Here is a 16,929-nt window from a genome sequence, read left to right as displayed (position 1 = left end):
CCATGGGTTACGTAGTAGTAGGTTTTTTGGTTCCTAAATGTATGGGTGTTTTACAGGTAGATTTAGTTACTGATTGTTAATTATACTACACTGTGTGAAAATACTCAATTTTTAGAATTTGCGATGTTGCACATGTAAGTTTCAACATTATCAGTTATTACCACTATTCCCTATGTGCTTACAAAGAATTTATATTTTTTCTGAGTTGGGTGCAAGATCTCTGTGTATTTTATTAGATTAAACTGGTTAATAGTGTTAGTCAAATCTTTTATAGACTTTTATTTTTGCCTGCTTAAATAAGCAGTTTTTGTGAGAGAGAGGTTCTCCAATAATACTTTTAAGTATTTGTTAGTTCCCAAAGTGAACATAATTCTGTCTCAAGAAAAAGCTGTCTTTTCAGCTAATTAGGGTGACCTAACAAAAAATTCCTTGTGAGGTAGGCAGTATCGTGCATTAATAAATGAGACTTTAAGGGTTAGTTCTTTTTGTGGTGCTCTTTGCGGGATAGCTTTAGAATAACCAAATTTTTTCCATTTATTAAAATTTTTAGCAAAAAATAAAAGTGAGCTTTGAAGGTAGAAGAGCTACAGAAGAGAAGAGGGAAAGAGAAAGAAGGAAGGCTGGGCCCAGTCAGTGCTTACTTACATACACCACTGAGAAGATCCCACTGTACCGCTTTGTCTTCACGCCAAACAGGTATTTTAACATGGAGGTGAAGACGTGCACAGCGGCCGCGGTCGTAAAGCCACGCACCAGGGGCTCTGTGAGATATATGGCCACAAATCCAAATCTACAGACACCTAGGCAAAACTATTTTTTTAATGACAAAGAAACAAATAAATCACACAATAGATCAGGAAGTTAAAACCAACAGAAAACATACAAAAGTTCTTTCAGGATCACTTTCTAACACTACAATCTTGCACCTGCAGCAGTTAAGTAGCTAACAAATCAATCACTGATTATACAAAAAAACACTCTAAGTTTGGAGTGGCTCTGAGTCTGAAAGAGCACTGTGCATACTAATACTTCCCCTGTTCCTGAGAACTGGGGACACCTTCAGTCAGTATCATCCCTGTTCCTTTCAAGCAGACAGGAGAAGCCTTCATCCCATTACTAACCAATCCTGCTTCTGGCTTTTCTTGCTTTTGGAATTTCTAAAGCACCCAGATGAAGCTTGCTAGTTCCTAATAGATATCAATTAAAGTAAAGCATATAGTTGGACTGGTGTTCCTGAGTGCTAGGAACCTTGAGCTATGGCTTGCTGACCATGTAGACCAGCCGAGGGTGCTCAATAGATACTTATGAAATTAACAAATGAGAGCCTATCTCCCCATCTGCGAGTTTTACCTGAATGATTCCTGCAAGTAAGGTCACAGACATGGCAACTTTGACTCTCAAGGCATCTCTTGCTTCTGTACCATTGGTTGAGTTTACTCCTCCTGGAATGACCATATCATCTGGTACTAAGCGGACAGCCACACCGCCAATCATCAGGCTAATAACTGCAAATGGACCTGAAATAATGAAACATTAATCCAGGAAATCATTTTCAGTGTATCTGATGTGATTGTTGTCGGTACTAGTCTAGAACATAGGGAAAGTCAACGAATCATCACTGAAATAAAACTGCACTACTCTCCTTAATTATTAAATGAGTGCTCCTGATTTATATGTAAACTGTGTGTGAAGACTGCATTCTCCAAAAGTGACCATGAAGATTTCTTCCATCCCACAGACTCTTTCAGAACTATGACATTTACCCAATGAGACATTATTTTTTTTTTTTTATTGAGAGGAGGGGAGATAGTGAGACAGACTCCCACATGTACCCCAACCAGGATCTACCTGGAAACCCCCATCTATGGCCGATGCTTGAATCAACCAAACTATCCTCAGTGCCTGGGGCTGACACTTGAACCAACTGAACCACTGGCTGAGGGAGAGAAAGAGGGAGAGAAGGGGAAAAGGGATGGGGAGAGGAATGGGGAGAGGGAGGGAGAGGGATGAGGAGAGAATGGGAGAGGGAGGGGAGGGAAGCAGATGGTCGCTTCTCTTTTGTGTCCTGACTGGGAATCAAACCCTGTATGTCCATATGCTGGGCCAACGCTCTATCCACTAAAGCAACTGGCCAGGGCCTAGAAGAGAGAGGAAGAGAGGGGGAGCAGGGGAGAAGGGAGAAGAAAGTGGGAAAGGGGAGAGGAGAGGGAAGGGGAGAAAGGGAGAAGGGGAGAGGGGAATGGAAGAGGGGGAAGGGAGAAAGGATGGGGAGAGGGGAAGACAGAGGGGAAGAGGGGGAAAGGGGGACAGAGGGAGAGAGGGAGAGGAGAGGTGACGAGGGGAAGAGGAGTGGGGAAGAAAAGAGAGGGAGAGAAGAGGGGGGAGAGGGAACAAGAGAGAGAAGGAAGTTCAGGCTTCCTGAGCGGCTCTAGCCCCAGCTCCCTTCTGACTCGCAACTGTGGAGACCCTGAGCCAGAACCGCCCCCTGAGTCTTTCCCAAATCCTGACCCCAGGCACTGTGAGAGTAATGAAATGATTCATGTTTTAAGTTGTTAAATTTGGGGGTATTTGTTGCCTAGGAATGGACATCTGAAACATTGTGCCTGTGTTTGCTGTTGGTAGCCTTATGCAGCACCAACACTACTATGAAATCTATATATATCTGGTCCTAAACACACTAAAGGGAGTCCATGTACAATTCAGAGCCTAAAAACAGAGGAAAATACAATACATGTGCAGTAAGTAATTAGGCACTTGACATATTAATAATAAAATAAAAAGTCAGATTCAAGCAAATTGTATTATGAAGCACTTATTTTACAGATTTTAATAACTGCTCTTTTTACACAAGAAAATTGTCTTTTTATTTTCTTTCATTATGCCGAGACTATAAGAAAGTAATTAGTCCTAGAAATCTTGGAGAGAGTGTACTGTTTTCTCAAGCAGTAACAAGTTATTAAGCAGACGTTCTAATAACAGACATGCTATTTCTTTGGCACATTGCAAAGCTTAGAAATCCAGAAGGAAAGGTACTCAAGTGTCAAGAATAAGCGTTTACCTATGGATACGTGTCTGGAGGTTCCGAAAAAGCAATACATGATGACCGGGTAAAAGGAGGAGTACAGGCCGAACACCGGGGGCACGGCGGCCAGCATGGCGAAGGCTAGACCTGCGGGCGAGGCCAAACAGAAACGGGAGGTCGTTACAAAACAGGGTCTGTGCATTTTTATCTCTGACGAGCAAGTGAGGACCATATTAACTTAAGCAGATGTGTTCTTTTGTTTTTTGGGTTTTTTGGGGGGGTGACAAAGAGAGAGTCAGAGAAGGACAGATAGGGACAGACAGGAAGAGAGATGAGAAGCATCAATTCTCCGTTGCGGCACCTTAGTCGTTCACTGATTGCTTTCTCATAATGTACCTTGATGGGGGGGGGGTTACAGCAGAGTGAGTGACCCCTCGCTCAAGCCAGTGACCTTGGGGTCATGTCTATGATTCCGCGCTCAAGCCAGTGACCTCGGGGTTTTGAACCTGGGTCCTCTGCAACCCAGTCCGACACTATCCACTGCGCCACCACCTGGTCAGACTAAGCATATGTGTCTTAACCGGCCCACCCTTCCAGCCCAAACCTACAGATAATCCTGCATTCGTGCTTGAGAGTCTAGGCTGAGAGTTTCCCTTGTCACCTTCTCTTTGCCAGGAGGTAGATGTTTTCTGCTTTATTCTTAACAGCAGGAAGTCTCACTTGACTGGCACAGTTGTGATCTGGTGTTGAAACCCACATGCTGGCTGTTCCTCCAATGGGGTGATTTTGTGGGTTCTCTGGGTATCTCTTTTCAATAAGGAACTCCCACTGTACCACTGCCTGGCTGGTGTAATGTTCCGCTCCGACCTCGGCCCTTACACGGTCCAGGTCCTCTCTGTTGGCACAGGCTCATCCTGTTGGCAGTCTTCTTGGGCAGGGACCCTTCAGATGAGCAACCTGGTTATCTTCTGGGGCACGCACTCATCCCAAAGGAAAGCTCAGCACCTCACCCGAGAAAATGTGGAAGTGTAGGTCATGCCCCCTGGAGGGCTCTCTCTACTCTGCTGTCATAGGCAGTTCACACCCTTTTATCTATAGATTATTTTTTTCTTGCAAAAATTAGGCAGCACATTCCCCAAGCTCCAGGGGCACATGTCCAGTGCTCTGAGGGGTTCTCTTGCAGCCTTTCCTTCCTTTCTTGACTTTAGAAGGAGAGGAAATGTACAGGGCTTGCACCTCTAGAAAATTCTCTAAAAAATTCTCTAGAAAAATCTTCATTTAAAATATATTAGCAATCTGTTTGTCTCATTTATAGTTCTGCACAGATGATCTGGCATCCCTCTTCAGAATGTGGAGACAATACACACCTTTGTTCTCAGCTTTGGGGCGTCAGCTAAACATCTGGGAGAACTGTAAAATTCACTTAATTCAGTGTCATGTTATTAAAAAAATAATTTTAGCAAAAGGAGTTGGGAAAGCATTCCTGTTTCATATGTAATAATACAATCACTTTAATATTGTCTTTTTTAATTTATTGATTTCTAGAGAGAGGAGAGAGAAAGAAGGGGAAGAACGGGAAGCATGAGCTCATGGTAGATGCTTCTGGTCTGTGCCTTGACCAGGCAAACCCGGGGCCTCAAACCAGCGACCTCAGCAATCCAGGTTGACACTTGATCCACTGTGCCACCACAGGACAGGCTAATGTCTTTTTTAAAAACGTTTTATCTCTAGCAAAGAAACATATATCCACAATTTAAAAAGCAAAGCTGTACTACAAGGCTCCAAGGAAGAGCCCGCACTCTTCTCCCCCTTCCAGGGTCCGCCACCAGAGGCACTCATCTCTGACTCTTAGCTGTTTTCCTACCACGTAGCTCCATTTCTCTACATCAGCAGTACTCAAAGAGTACTGAGAGAGAGGTTTTGCTCCCTAGGGGACATCTGACCATTTCTGAAGCCACTTTTTATTATCACGACTGGGGGTGGGGATTGCTGTGGGCACCTCGTGGCAGAGCCACTGATGCTGCTGAACAGCCCCCACAACCAACAGCGTGCAGGGCGTGTGCACACTGAAACCTTCTTCTGTGTAGCATGCATACATGGTTATTTCTTAGTTTATTGGTTTTAGGCAAACTATTGACTTTATTATGTGTATTTCTTCTGCTTCCCCAGTCATGTGACTATTTTGTCCATTCTAAAAACTTTTGGGATCTTCTATCTATCCCTGGTATCCTGCTGTTTTACTATGTGATAGGGTTGCAGGAGGGGGCATGACCCCCTCCTCCCTTAAGTAGACGAAGGGACATTAAAAACTGGACATTCCAGATCACCTCCCTGCAGGCGTCCGAATTGACTCACCCAAGTGTGGAAGGTCCCCTAGCTTACTTACGGTTGACTACCCCCCCATGACTACCAACCCCCAACCTCGAATCCCCTATTTAATCACACCTGATAGAGAACCGGTCGCTGACCTCCGCCTTCGGAGTCAGCCTGGCAGATGTCCCCAGGACACTTTTCTTGCCTAAACTTGGGTGTCCTCCTTCGGCTGACCTTATACTGTGGTGTGCGCTGTTTTAAGTTATTTTCACTTAATTTGCCGGGTTCTTTCTTGGTGGTTGCACTCAGTCTGAAAACTCATGTATTTCAATTCTGAGAATATTCTTTGATAATCTTGTCCTTTCTGTTTCCCTTCTTCTTTCTGGATCTCCCAGTAGATGTATAATGGAACAATAGTATCAGCCTCTGGTCTTTTATCCCTTTTATTGATCTTGTCCATTTATTTATCTTTTTCTTCTACCTCCAGGAGATTCTACTTCCAACCCTTTGACTCAATATTTTATTCCACATCACATTTTTAATTTCTATGAGCTCATTTTTATTCTCTGAATGTTTTATTTATTTTTTACTTATTTTTATTGATTGATTTTTTTGGGGGGGGGGAGAGAGAAAGGGGGGAGGAGCAGGAAGCATCAACTCCCATATGTGCCTTGACCAGGCAAGCCCAAGGTTTCGAACCGGCAACCTCAGCGTTCCAGGTTGACGCTTTATTCCACTGCGCCACCACAGGTTAGGCTGAATGTTCTTTTTAAAATTGCATCCTGTTCTTGTTTCATGGATTCTATATGGTTTTACATCTTGCTAAGGATATTATAGGGCAAATATTTTATTTGCCTTCTCCACTATTTATGTTCCCAGTGAGTCCCTCCCATCTGTTTGGATTTTTTTTTTTTTTATTCAGTGAGAGGTGGGGAGGCAGAGAGACAGACTCCTGCATGTGCCTGACCAGGATCCACTGAGCAAGACCACGAGGGGGCGATGCTCTGCCATCTGGGACCATGCTTGCAACTGAGCTCTTCTTAGCCCCTGAAGCAGAGGCCATGGAGCCATCCTCAGCATCAAGGACCAACCTTCTCCAATTGAGCCATGGCTGCAGGAGGGAAAGAGAGAGAGAGAGAAAGAAGCAAGACTGGCAGGGGTGAAGAAGCAGATGGTCACTTATCCTGTGTGCCCTGACAGGGAATCAAACCCGGGACATCCACATGCCAGGTCGATGCTCTACCACTGAGCCAACTGGCCAGGGCCTGTTTGGATTGTTTTCTATCCTTCCTGAAGTTTTATGTGTATCGGCCCACTTTGTTTACTGATGAGCCTGACTGTACAGCAACTGGGTGACCAGACAGCATCTTCATTGGGGCCTCCCAGTTATCACTGTAGCTCTTTTCTCGAGGAGCAGTTTACTGGCTGCCCTGGCCTAGCAGTTCTTGCTGGCTCTTTGGAGCTAGACAGGCCAGGAAAAGCCTTTCTTAGCTCACAGTTCATTGTGTAGACTTTTACACTTAACCCTTCTGACACCTTTCAATATTTTCACTCCACCATCCTCTGCATGAGCACGTGGGGACCCGAGTGTCTATATGCCAGTTATTACACTGACTGTCCACTGCTTCTCTTGCTTCTAGCTCTCAGCCTCTCACCTTTGACAATCAATACTTGGAGCCTCCAATTTCCCAATGTTCGGCAAGATAGACACCTAAATATTAACCTCCTTCCCTCTGATAAATCAGTGGTCACAGGCCCATCAGTTAACATCTTTTAAGTTTTTTCCAGCTCCACAGTGTCTCCTCTCCCACTTTTGTTGTCCTTGCTAGTTTACACAATTTCCTCCTCCTTTAACATGATTTTAGGGGAATTTTAACTGAATTAGAGATAGAAGCATATATTCAATCTGCTATGCTTAATAAAGTCTTCTTACTAATTTAAATTATTTATCAACCACAAAAAGTTAATTTACTATCACATATCTCTTTGTTTGCTATATATATTTTTTCACATTTATCTATCTTCATTGACCAGCGATGGGCAGAAATATCCCTTTTCCATACAAATTTGATTGTGGGAAGACCTACGCCACTCAGCAATGCACATCTACTGGCTTATTCCCTGGTTTGAAATAATTTCTTCCTTTCTGTAATGACACATGCGGCTGGTTCTCCTTCCCCCTTTCCAATACTTTTCTTTTTAGTTTAAAAATTTAAGTTTTAATTGAAATTACTGGAGTGACATTAGTTAATAAAATTACATGTTTCAAGTGTACGATTCTGTAACGCAGCGTCTGTGTATTGTGCTGTGTGTCCATCTCAAGTCACGTCTCCTTCCATCGCCACTCGTCCTCCTCTACCCTCTTCTGCCTCCACCCCCCCTTCCCTCTCCTAATTATCCTACTGTGGTCTGTGTCTATGAGTGTTTGGGGTTTTTTTTGCTTAATCTCTTCACCTTTTTCACCCAGCCTCCTAACCCATCTTTCCTCTGACAGCTGTCAGTCTGTTCTCTATCGATAAATCTGTTTCTAGTTTGTTCATTAGTTCATTTTGTTCATTAGATTCCACAGATGAGTGAAATCACTTGGTATTTGTCTTCGCTGACTGGCCTATTTCACTTAGCATAATGACCTCCAGGTTCATTCCTGCTGTTGCAACAGTTAAGATTTCCTTCTACTGGGCGTGGTGGCGCGCGCCTGTAGTCCCAGCTACTCGCTTGAGCCCAGGAGTTCTGGGCTGTAGTGCGCTATGCCGATCGGGTGTCCGCACTAAATTCGGCATCAATATGGTGACCTCCCAGAAGCGGGGGACCACCAGGTTGCCTAAGGAGGGGTGAACCGGCCCAGGTCGGAAAAGATATCCTTCTTTTTTATGGACTAAAAGTATTTCATTGTGGAAATGTACCACAGTTTTTTTTATCCACTCATCTACTGATGGGTCCTTGGGCTGTTTCCAAATCTTGGCTATTGTAAATAATGCTGCAGTGAACAAGGGGTGCATATGTTCTTTTGAATTAGTGTTTTGGGTTTTTTTTTGTATAAAGTCCCAAAAGTGGAATCACTGGGTCATAAGGCAGTTCCATTTTCAAGTTTTTGAAGAAACCCCATGTTGCTTTCCACAGTGGCTGCACCAGTCTGCATTACCATCAACAGTGCACAGGGTTCCCTTTTCTCCACATCTTTGCCAACATTTGTTGTTTGCTGATTTATTGATGATGGTCATTCTGACAGGTGTGAGGTGATATCTCATTGTGGTTTTAATTTTCATTTCTCTGATGATTAGAGATGCTGAGCATCTTCTCATATGTCTATTGGCCATCTGTATGTCCTCTTTAAAGAAGTGTCTCCTCAGGTCCTCTGCTCATTTTTTAATGGGATTGATTTTTTTTTTGGTATTGAGTTTTATAAGTTCTTTATACATTTTTGTTAACCTGTTATTAGATGTATTATTGGTGAATATGTTCTCCCATTCAGTGGTTTCTTTTAATTTTGTTGATGGTTTCCTTTGCTATGCAAAACTTTTTAGTTTGAGGTAGTCTGATTTATTTTTTGTTTCCCTTGTCTGAGGAAATAAATAAAAAAATATTGCTACAAAAAATGTCAAAGATTTTACTGTCTATGTTTCCTTCCAAGATTTTTATAGTTTCTAGTTTTATATTTAAGTCTTTGACCTATTCTGAGGTTATTCTTGTGTGTGGTGTAAAAGAGGTGGTCTAGTTTCATTTTTTTGCATGTATGTGTTCAATTTTCCAACACCATTTATTGAGTATACTGCCTTTATCCCATTGTATGTTCTTGCCTCCTCTGTCAAATATTAATTGACCATAAAGGTGGGGATTGATTTCTGGGTTCTGTTCTGTTCTATTGATTTATATATCTGTTTTTATGCCAACTCCATGCTGTTTTGATTACTATGACCTTGTAGTATAGTTTGATATCAAATGGCATGGTACCTCCAACTTTGTTCTTCTCAAGATTGCTGTGGCTATTTGGAGTCTTTTCTGTTTCCATATAAATTTTTGGAATATTTGTTCTACATTCTATGAAATATACCATTGGTGTTTTGATAAGAATTATATTGAATATTCATATTGCATTGAATAGTATGAACATTTTAATGATGTTAATTCTTCCTATCCATAAACATGATATATGCTTCCACTTATTGGTATCGTCTTCGATTTCTTTCTTCAGCGTCTTATAATAGTCTGAGTACAAGTCTTTTACAGTCTTGGATAAATTTATTCTTAGGTATTTTATTCTTTTTGATGCAATTGTAAATGGGATAGTTTTCTATTCTGATATCTTTATTGGTGCATAAAAATACAATTGATTTCTGGATACTTCTTTTGTATCCTGCTACTTTACTGAATTCATTTATCAGTTTCAGTAGTTTTTTGTGAAATGCTTACGGTTCTCTATATATAATATCATGTCATCTGCATATAATGATAGTTTTACATCTGACTTTCTGATTTGGTTGCCCTTTATTTCTTCTTCTTGTCTGACTGCTGTGGTTAGGACTTTTAGTACTATTTTGAATAACAGAGGTAGAAGCAGACATACCAGTCTTGTTGCCGATCTTCAAAGAAACACTTTTAGTTTTTGCCCATTGAGTATGATGTTGGCTGTGGGTCTGTCATAGATGGCCTTTGTTATGTTGAGGTATGTTCCCTCTATCCCCACTTTGTGGAGAGTTTTAAATGGGTGATGGATTTTATCAAATATTTTTCTGCATCCATTCATATGATTATGTGATTTTTTATCCTTCATTTTGTTTCTGTGGTGTATCACATTTATTGATTTGCAGATACTGTACCAATCTTGCATCCCCAGAATAAATCCCACTTGATCATGGCTTATGATATTTTAATGTATTGCTGAATCTGGCTTGCTAAAATCTTGTTAAGGATTTTAGCATCTCTGTTCAGCAGGGATATTGGCCTATAGTTTTCTTTCATTGTAGTGTCTTTATCTTGTTATGGAATTAGGCTAATGCTAGTCTCATAAAATGAGCTTGGGCAGGTGTGGCCAACAGTTTTTGCCCCCGGGCCAGATTAGAAAGAAAACTTTTTTCACGGGCTGGATGAAATATTAAAATTAAAAAATGTTAAATACAAAAATGATTCATTTAAGTAAACAAAATTTTATTATGTAATTTGTTTATGAATAAATGTGAGTGAAAAAAATTTTAATATATAATATTATTTTGATAAAAATATAATTACATTCCATATAAATATCCAAACTGTATCACAATCAATTGAAATAATATTTAACAGAATGAGCTTGAAGGGGTTATATCGCAAATTAAACAATTATTTCATTTTACAAACAGCCTGGACACATTTTCAGTTATCAACTGCAGCTATTGTCTATGCTACAATGCCACTTGATTCAGCACACTTGACCACAAAAATAACGAATTGTTTGACCTTGGGTGTGCACTGGCAAACTCTGCCTAAAAGAATGTGGGTTTCACATCACCACTAAACATCAAACAGTTCATATCAAGTACAGACGAGTACAAAAGTTGTAAATCTTTATAATGGCATATTTTAAAAAAATAAAGAAGTATTGCGAATCCATTCAACCAATTATTGAAGTAAACCCTAGATTAGTCACACGTGGAATTCTTTTCCGCGTATCACTATCTTCTTAAATATCTCGATTTCCAATAATCAAAGATGCTTCCGCTTCTGAGTAGCTGAGATTTTAAAGTAGTGGAGAATATTAAAAATTTAATCGTAGGCCACATAAAGTCATTACGTGGGCTGCATCCGGCCTGCGGGCTGTATGTTGACCATGCCTGAGCTTGGGAGTCTTCCTTCCTCTTAAAATTTTTGGAACAATTTGAGAAGAATAGGTTTTATTCTTTGAATGTTTAATAAAATTTACCTGTGAAGCCATCTGGTCTAGGTCTTTTGTTTGTTGGAATTTTTTTGATTTCTGTTTCAATTTTATTAGTTATAATCCCTTTATTCAGATTTTCAATTCTTCCTGATTCAGTTTTATAAGATGGTATGTTTGTAGGAATTTAACCATTTGTTCCAGGTTGTCTCATGTATTTGCATACGGTTGTTCATACTCTCTTACAATCCTTTGTATTTCTGTAGTGTCAGATGTTACTTCTGCTCTTTCATTTCTGGTTTGATTTATTTGGGTGGGTCCTTTCTTTTTTTTGATAATCTGGTTAAAGATTATTCTATCTTGTTTATCTTTTCAAAGAACCAGCTTTTGGTTTCATTGATCTTCTGTATTTTTTTTTAACTCTATTTTGTTTATTTCTGCTCTGATCTTTATTATATCCTTCCTTCTACTCACTTTGGGCTTTGTTTCTTTTTCTAGTATTTTCAAGTGTAAGGTTGGATTGTTTATTTGATATTTTTCTTGTTTCTTGAGATAGGCCTCTAATGCCATGAATTTCCCTCTTAGGATTGAATAAATTAATGAGATGTTCTTAAATTCTTTGTGTGTGTATGTGTGTGTGACAGAGACAGAGAGAGAGACAGAGAGAAGGACAGACAGGAAGGGAGAGAGATGAGAAGCATCAATTCTTCATTGTGGCATCTTAGTTGTCCATTGATTGCTTTCTCATATGTGCTTTGACCGGGGGTGGGGGGCTACAACAGGCTGAGTGACCGTTTGCTCAAGCCAGCAACCTTGTGCTCAAGCTGGTGAGCCTTGCTCAAAGCTGATGAACCCACATTCAAGCCAGCAACCTTGGGATTTCAAACCTGGGTTCTCTGCATCCCAGTCTGACGCTCCATCCACTGTACCATCGCCTAGTCAGGCAAGATGTTCTTAAATTCTTATCGCAGGTATAAAAATCACACAAATGCAGAGGAATTCAGTATTTCAAGACCCCTTGTAATTAGAGTATGAATTTATAGTCAATAACCTTAATGATGACAACCCGACAGCCTTTCACAGAGTGACCAATGAACCCAGCCAGCCCTAACAGTACTGATCTGCAAAACAGTATCACCGCATTTTACTGCCATTACCTCTGGCGCTTTTTAAGGGTTACATTTTTCTGAAGAATTCTTTCAGACAGGTCAAGTTTACTAGAATATGATTATGATAAAAACTATGAATTTGCCATCATGATAAAATTAAACCGAAAAAAGGTCTAGCAATTGTTTGAGGAGAGGGTAGTTAAGAGAAACAAACAAAAATAAATATATTCTACTGACCTTGAGGAAGCTGAAGTACCCCTGTGCTTATGCCTGAGACCAGGTCTCCCAACACATACTCCTTGAACTTGTACTCTGGCAACCACTTAGTTATGGGTAAGAACATATAAATGATGTTTCTTATTTTCTTAGGAGTACATCTGAGAGGACAGAGAGAGAGGAAAAAAATGAGAAACATTTCGCTAGAATTCAAAACAAGGTGTTTTCCCTTCCTTATATATCCTGGGAAGATAAGGAAAACATTCACCACTGGTACTGAGAATAAGCTTTCACTTTGCAGAAATCAGAGGCAAGAAGAACTGCTTTTTGCAATTTGTTGTTGTTGGGAACATTTAAATTGCTTCCATAATAATGCTCTACAGCCATCTGTGAAAAATGAGAAAATTTTTGGTTCAGAATAATTGAGATAACTCAGAAGCTATTATTTGAATAAACAACATCCTTACTGTACTTTCTGAGATGGAATATAAGCAAAGTAAGAAAATTATTTACTGAGTTAATTTTTGAATGTGGAATTACTGATCAGCATCTGCCTGTTTAGTTTTCCCCTTCCTTATAAAATGAAGGAGGTTTATATGGGTATTCTGAGCTTTATTATCACTATCCATTGCTTTAGGATCTTCGATTAGGTAAACCCAAACACCATCTGTCATTGGGGTGTAGTAGCTGCTATGTCTGGCTGTCCTGATTAGGTGGGACACCAAGCTGATAAAACCAAGGCCTTGCATTTAATCTATATGGTTCAATTAACTTTGATACATAAACCATGTTCTGGGCTTTGGCCAGTCCTTTGCCAGACTATGGCAATAATAAAAGACATCACTAAGAGTTTGGACAGATGAGTTGCACTGCCACTATGAAAACCTTAAGTCCTGCTGGTGACAAGGGAGAAATTTATTCCACTCAAAGTAGAATAATACATTATTGCAGCATGCATGGTATTTTATGTAGTGTCTGTAGTGGTTAAGAGTGTCTAGTAATTAGATGAAGGAAGATACTGGAAGCAAAACATGAGGCAACTGTGGCAAAAGCACTGAATTTCAATTAAATAACTAGATTTGATACCTTGTTTAGAAAAATTGAGATATTAATAATAGCTACATTTATACAGGGGGTCCTCAGGTTAAGACAGTCTTGACATACCATGTTTCAAGTTTACAACACTTACTCCCATAAAAACTTAAAAAAATTGAGATGTGGCCCTGGCTGGTTGGCTCAGTGCTTGAGTGTTGGCCCCGAGTGTGGATGTCCCAGGTTTGACTGATTCCTCGTCAGGGCACACAGGAGAAGCATCCATCTGCTTTTCCACCCTTCCCTCTTCTCCCCCTACCGCAGCCATGGCTTGAATGAGCAGGTTGGCCTTGGGCACTGAGGATGGCTCCATGGCCTTGTCTCAAGTGCTAAAATAGCTCAGTTGCCGAGCAATGGAGCAGCAGCCCCAGATGGGGGTGGTCGGGTGGATCTCAGTCATAGCGCAGGCAGGAGTCTGTCTCTCCACCTCCCTGACTCTCACTTGATTAAAAAAAATTGAGACATGAGTTTTTCGGCTTACATTGTTAGTGTTGTACTAACAGACTATGTGGTGAGTTAGTTTGGTTGTGTGTGGCATAAGAATACAAGTACAATGTACAGTACAGTATATTTATGTCCTTTTCCTTTTTCTGTGGCTTAGTTGTGTTTTTATATTCTAGATTATGATTTTACAACTGTGTTAGGATAGGTAAGTGACTTAGGCTAGGGTGTGTTTTGACTTACACCAAAATTCGGGTTACATCACTGTTGAAGGAACAGAACTATGTTGTAACCCCAGGACCCCCTGTATAGTACTTGCATTATGCCTAACCCCCAGTAACTTTACAATGTAAGTACTATTCTTATCCCCATGTTACAAAGCAGGAAACTCAAGTGCACAGCTGGTAGGTGGTTGGGATGAGGAGAAAGCTTACTGAGACAGTCTAACTCCAGTGCATACACTTCCACCTCTCTTGTGTTTATACCTTGAGCACAGGGCCACGGTACAGCTTCACCGAACACACGGAACACCAAAGGTATGGCCTCAAGGGTTCAGGAAGCAGTAATCAAATAGCTTGGTTTTAAAGTCTGGGAGTTTCAGTAGGCACACAGGTATTAACATTCCCAGGTTAGCAACAAGGCTATGTGTGTGTCTCCAAAATTAAGTCACAGGACCTGAAGGTTCTCGACAGCTTAGGTTGGGACTTAGATTCAAGGTGTTGCTAAATGGGGCAGAAGTCAAGGGTAGAAAAAAGAGAATGGTTGGAGTATTCTGAGAAAAGGGAAGAGGTGGGTATTTTGAAGGTGGTGGAGAAATGAAAAGTGGGTTATTTATATAAACTTTTACACATGCGTCCTGAGGCACAGCAGGGATTTAGTAAATATGGTGAAGCACATAGGAAGCCTACGCTCAGTCAGACAGCTATCCCCAACTGACCCCTGTGGACAGACAGTTCTGCATATCGCAAGTGCTCACCATTCATTTTCTCTCCTTTTCCTCAGATTTTCCTTACACATTTGACTTTGCTTCTTTTATAACTGAATGACAGAATAAAGAAAACATGTTCAAACCCGACCTACGTGAATGCCTGTTTCAGTTTATCCCCAATGGAATCCGAAATCTTGTCCTTCTTGTGCAGTCTCTCCTGGAGGGCCAGGTGACTGAAGATGGGCCGGTCCACATAGTACTTCTGGGCTGCTGCAAGGATTTCAGTCTCTTCAACATGATCCATAGTACACTGAAATGATTCATCAAAAGCAGGAGACAAGCATTTCCTGAGTGTCACTAGGAAGAAAATAAAAAGTCTCTTTCAGATGCTAAAATGCAACCGATAACTGGAAGCATCTCTTCCTTGTTGCATTTTAAGTCTCTGAAGACTTCATCTTTGGATGCCCCAGAGCACCTACCATAGTGATCTGTATATAGCAGGCACTAATAAGTGAAATCAAAGCAATAAAAATCAATTCCCTCTCCCAAGGGCAATAAGTGCATGATGTGTATACTTTTTTTTTTTTTTTGTATTTTTCTGAAGCTGGAAACGGGGAGAGACAGTCAGACAGACTCCTGCATGCGCCCGACCCGTATCCACCCGGCTCGCCCACCAGGGGGCGATGCTCTGCCCCTCTGGGGCGTCGCTCTGCCACGACCAGAGCCACTCTAGCACCTGGGGCAGAGGCCAAGGAGCCATCCCCAGCGCCCGGGCCATCTTTGCTCCAATGGAGCCGTGGCTGCGGGAGGGGAAGAGAGAGACAGAGAGGAAGGAGGGGGGGCGGTGGAGAAGCAAATGGGCGCTTCTCCTATGTGCCCTGGCCGGGAATCAAACCCGGGTCCCCCCCACGCCAGGCTGATGCTCTACTGCTGAGCCAACCGGCCAGGGCGATGTGTATACTTTGAACAAAGCTCATATTAAATTCAATGGCTAAATCTTGCAGTCAGTGGGCTCCAGGTACATTAGAGGAACTGTGACTCAAGCCAACTCTGACCACTCATATATCAAGAAAACAGAAAAAGGGGTGAGATCAATGCTTAAACTGACCCTAATATTTTGTTCCATTTAGCTGTGCACTCATTGATTGCTTCTTATATGTGCCCTGATTGGGGACTGAACCCGTAACCTCGGCATGCCGGGACAACACTCTATCCCGTTTCATCCGGCCAGCACCAACCCCAGGATTCTGAAGGTATACTAGCTTCCTTTCCAATTCTGTATTCACATTTGATTGCACCTCAAATTAATTTATGGTTCAGAGCTGAGGCTTATATGGCTCCGTAAGGAAAGTCCCTGGTGACTTCTGCAAAAAGCTGCAACTTAAAAACATCAATGCAATATTATAATATAGTTTTAAAGTTGGTTATGTTGACATGTGCAAGACTACTAGGGTGGGTAATAAATTTTTGTACCATAGTGAATACTATCTTTATAAGAATGAAATAAATAAGGAATAAAAATCTAATATGTTTGTACACACGGATGTGTTTAAGAATGTTCACTATCTTTATGATTGTAATAAACTGGAAAAACTCAAATGCTACTGTATGCAATAAAAGATATATTTTGGTATAGTCATAAATTGAATGCTAGGTAGTAGTTAAAACAAATAAACTAAATCTATCTGTCATCATCAATAAATCTCAAAAACTTAATTTTCAATAAAAAAGCAAGAGAAGGATGGATACATTGAGGATACAGTTATTCGAAACTAAAAATGTATAAAGCAATAAATAATGTACGCTGTTTATAGATATATATGTAAGTAGAAAACGTGTAAGAGCATGCATGACAATGACAAGCACTCCAATCAGCAGGGCTGCCTTTGGGGAGAGGGGAATGAGGCTCGGGGATGAGAGGGGATGGGGAGCTTTAACTAACTGCATCTGCAATGTTTGA

General features: G+C 41.0%; 1 protein-coding gene across 1 annotated transcript in view; it reads right to left on the bottom strand.

Annotated features, from left to right (window-relative positions):
* SLC26A5 (solute carrier family 26 member 5) overlaps positions 1-15,273 on the bottom strand; it is a 38,342-nt gene extending 23,069 nt beyond the window's left edge. The window contains exons 1-5 of the mRNA XM_066353743.1: positions 15,122-15,273; positions 12,530-12,669; positions 3,059-3,169; positions 1,351-1,517; positions 646-810 (exon numbers count right to left, since the gene is read on the bottom strand). Coding sequence (XP_066209840.1) covers positions 646-810; positions 1,351-1,517; positions 3,059-3,169; positions 12,530-12,669; positions 15,122-15,273 — 735 coding nt within the window. The remainder of the gene's footprint in view (positions 1-645; positions 811-1,350; positions 1,518-3,058; positions 3,170-12,529; positions 12,670-15,121) is intronic.
* Positions 15,274-16,929: the final 1,656 nt, after the last annotated feature.

The sequence above is a fragment of the Saccopteryx leptura genome, chromosome 12, assembly GCF_036850995.1.
Source record: "Saccopteryx leptura isolate mSacLep1 chromosome 12, mSacLep1_pri_phased_curated, whole genome shotgun sequence".
NCBI lineage: Eukaryota > Metazoa > Chordata > Mammalia > Chiroptera > Emballonuridae > Saccopteryx > Saccopteryx leptura.
This window is presented reverse-complemented; position numbering and strand designations above follow the sequence as displayed.